General features: G+C 55.4%; 1 protein-coding gene across 1 annotated transcript; it reads left to right on the top strand.

Moving 5' to 3' along the window:
* The first annotated feature begins 224 nt into the window (after positions 1 to 224).
* Positions 225 to 3468, top strand: LOC308615134 (cathepsin G-like). The gene is made up of 6 exons (XM_081230243.1): positions 225 to 254; positions 746 to 862; positions 1601 to 1745; positions 2205 to 2340; positions 2489 to 2743; positions 3191 to 3468. Exons 2-6 carry the CDS (start codon positions 808 to 810, stop codon positions 3350 to 3352), a joined length of 753 nt encoding a protein of 250 aa, XP_081086369.1. The 5' UTR covers positions 225 to 254; positions 746 to 807; the 3' UTR covers positions 3353 to 3468.
* Positions 3469 to 3692: the final 224 nt, after the last annotated feature.

The following is a 3692-nucleotide window of genomic DNA, read 5'->3' as shown; positions in this document are numbered from 1 at the left end:
CTATCACCCCTGGGGCAGAGATGGGATTAGGTTGATGGCTCTTACACCATGGATGAATAGGATCTGAGATGTTTTTCCATCGGGGTCTGATGGCTTGCAACAAAATCAAGTCACTAGGCCTTTTCTGCATGCACAGAACCTTCTGGGACATAAAGGCCTTTGCCTTGAGTAGGAAGCAGGAAAACAGGAGTCGTCCACAGAGTCAGGATTTCACTGAGAGTTTGCTGGGGCTCAAGTGACCTGAGAGCATAATGGTCAGTGGCAGAGCCTCATCCTTCCCTTTCCTTTCTCTGGCAGTGCCCTCCACACACTCAGCAGAGAGAGCTACTCAATCTGCATGACAACTTTTAGAAAGAAGTGGGAGCAGCAAGGGTCACAACAGGGGGCTAAGACCATAGGGTGAAGACATGCAGGCTGCAGTCAGTGAGGGAGAGGAAGGAGGAAATAGACAGCTCCCAGCTTTGATGCTTGTAGGGAGTTTTGAATTAGGTGGATTTGAGGTTCTGGGACACAGTGACCCAGTCCCCATCCCTGTTGCCCTGGGTTCCCATTTCCTCGGCCAGCAATGACTCAACAGCTGTGTGGGATATTGCGCTGAAGGCTTGGGTTACTGTCTTCCCCCAGATCACTGGCAGTTAGTGGGCAAGCCTCTTGGGCAGCCTAGGGTGATGAAACCTATCAAGCAGCAGGAGAATGGGAATGTGAATTCTCAAGCCCCCACCCTCATCCTTCCTTCCTCTTTCAGGGGCTCAAAGTCTGACAGGAGGAAGCACCAGCAGCAACTGACTGGGCAGACTTCCCGGGAAGATGCAGCCACTCCTGCTCCTGGTGGTCCTTCTCCTGCCCCCCAGGGCTAGGGCGGGTGAGTGACCGTCCCCGTCCTCAGAGGCCGACCCTATCCCATAGACTCTGGAGCCAGACCACTCAGGCACTTCCTAACCCTGTATCATTGGGCAGCTTGTATGAGTTCAGAGTTCCTCAGCTCCATCATCTATAAAACAGGAATTATATCAGGCCTACCTCAGAGAGTTGACATGAGAGTTAAATGACTCAGTGTACATAAAATTCATGGAGTCGTCCTGGCACGAACTACTTGCTATATAAACATGCTCTCTGAACTCATTCTGCAGCTCCTGTGGCAGAGCCTAGGAGATAAAGATACAGCAATAGCAGGGCCACCAGCTCATCCTTAGAGCCTTAAATTCATGAGCTGGCCGTGAGCTGGACTCACAGGGATCTGGGAGGCTCCCTGAGGAAGAAAGTACCACGGGACTTCAGAGAGAGGCTGCTCAGAGGGCTCCGGATCTGCCATCCCCACAGCAGAGGAACCTTCCTCATTATGGGAGGCTGCAGCTGGCCTTGCCTTCTGGGGAGGTGGGAGGGAGCTGAGGCTGGGATGGGGCACCAGCAGCGTTTCCTGCAGAATCCTGGAGCCTCCCCCAAGGCTGGTGCCCTGCAGACCCAGTTCTCATGAACCACCAGCTTCTCCGGCCCCTGCAGCACCTCTCCTGCCTCGCCATCTTCTAACCTTTCTGGGGCCACCAAGCTGAAGCCCACACACCTGTCAGTGCAGAGATAAGTGCCTAATGCTTCCTTCCAGGGCAGATCATCGGAGGCCAAGAGGCCAGGCCACATTCCCACCCTTACATGGCACATGTTCAGATCCGAACACCATTTCTGATATCTTGTGGGGGGTTCCTGGTGCGAGAAGACTTTGTGATGACTGCGGCTCGCTGCTTGGGAAGGTGAGGGACTACGGGGCTTCTGGGCACCCGCAAAGCAGGTCCAGAAGATTTCATGAGAGGGGCCATTGAAAGCAGGGTTCTAGCAATTAAGGGGTGAAAAAAGAGCAGGTAGGGCTTGGGGGGCAGGGAGCAGGCTATTGTAAATGGGGAGAAAGGAGGACCTGATCAAAAAGAGAAGACAGGGAGATGGAAGGCACACATTTGAGCTTCCACTGGGCTCAAAATATGAATCCAAGCTCCTTTTTCATTGTACGGGAGGCAAAATATAAGGTCACTGGGTTTCCCACCACCCCCAGCTCAAGGCTGTGGAGACCAAAGGCATAGAACCCAGTCCCAGAGCCCTCCTGTCCCCACGTTCCCTTGGCTGAGGTCTCACCCCCGTGGGCTGTCACGTGACCTGCATCGGGGACTGCAGTTCCTGCAGCTCAGACCTACTTCTAGGCTCCCTTTCCTTTGCAGCCAAATGAATGTCATCCTGGGGGCCCACAACATCAGGAGGTTGGAAAGGACTCAGCAGCGCATACCGGTGCTCAGAGCCATCCCCCACCCCAGGTACAATCAGTGGAACAACCAGAATGACATCATGTTACTGAAGGTACCGACCCTCTGGTTCTTCACCCGGGCGGCTCCCTCCCAGCTTGGGAGACCAGGGACGGGGAAGCCGAGCAGACTCCCAGGGTGGTGGTGGGCGTGGGGTGAGTACGGCATAGACAGTCCCTGAGTGCCTGCATGCTTCCTGCCAGCTGAGAAGCAGAGTCAGACATAATCGAGCTGTGAGGCCGGTGGCTCTGCCACAGACCCAGAACAGGCTGAGTCCTGGGACCCTGTGCACCGTGGCCGGCTGGGGCCTTCTTGGCCTGAACAGGACAACAGACACGCTCCAAGACGTGCAGCTGACAGTGCAAAGGAATGGGGAGTGTTACAGTCGGTTCGATTTCTATACTGGGCAAAGGCAGATTTGTGTGGGCGACCCAAGAGAGAGGAAGTCCACCTTCCTGGTAAGACCACGGGCATCTGCCGACACTGTCCGAGACAAAGGAATGTGGGCAGACTGAGCAGTGGGGACAGACTACATCCCCATGGCCTCAGTCTGGGGCCCAGACCAGAGTGAGGTGGGGGACTTTTCCCCATCAATCCGGTCTCTGGGGGAATAGCAGGTGCACCAGACACAGGACGTACATGTGCAGCGTTTTCCTGGGACCGGTGAAGGTACCTTGACCTGGGTTGTTCTGGAGAATAAGCATAGCCAGGGCTGAAGCCCAGTGATGGAAAAATCCAGAAGCTTGACTTCTGCTCCCCCTCCCCCTCCCATCTCACACACAGCCAGCAGTGGAAGGAGCCCACCCACACCTGTCTTCTCTGAGGGCGGGCCTGAGGGCCGCAGGAGCGGGGAGGCCTGGAGAATGGAGGCCCGGCTTAGTGTCCCTTCCTCTGTTTGCCCACAAGGGGACTCCGGTGGCCCCCTTGTGTGTAACAACGTGGCCCAGGGCATCGTCTCCTACGGAAACAGGATTGGGACCCCTCCAGCGGTCTTCACCAGGATTTCCAGCTTCCTGCCCTGGATACAGAGAACGATGAGACGCTTCAAAGACTGCGGGCTGGAGTGACACCCCCTGTCACTGACTCCGCATTTCTGGGGCAGAGCCCAGATCCGGGGTGGTTCCCAGAGCCTTAATAAACATCCACATCTAGAGTGGAAATAACCGATTTCTCATTTGTTCATTAAACATGATTCAGTACACAGCAAATGTGTGCCAGGACTGAGTGTGAGCTCCTCCAGGAAAAAGGGGTCTCTTCCCCAGGATAAGTGAATCCCCATCCCCCCCCATCCTGGGAGTCAGGGTGAGCTTCTTCTCTCCTCCAAGCCATGCATTCCTCCATCTCCCCTCCACCCGCTCTGGGGAGTGATGGAAGGACCTATCTCCCCCCAGAGAAAGGCTCCTTATT

This window comes from Mesoplodon bidens (assembly GCF_964165515.1).
Source record: "Mesoplodon bidens genome assembly, chromosome: 3".
Taxonomy (NCBI): Eukaryota; Metazoa; Chordata; class Mammalia; order Artiodactyla; family Ziphiidae; genus Mesoplodon; species Mesoplodon bidens.
Note: the sequence above shows the minus strand (reverse complement) of the source record. Positions and strands in the feature narration are given on the sequence as shown.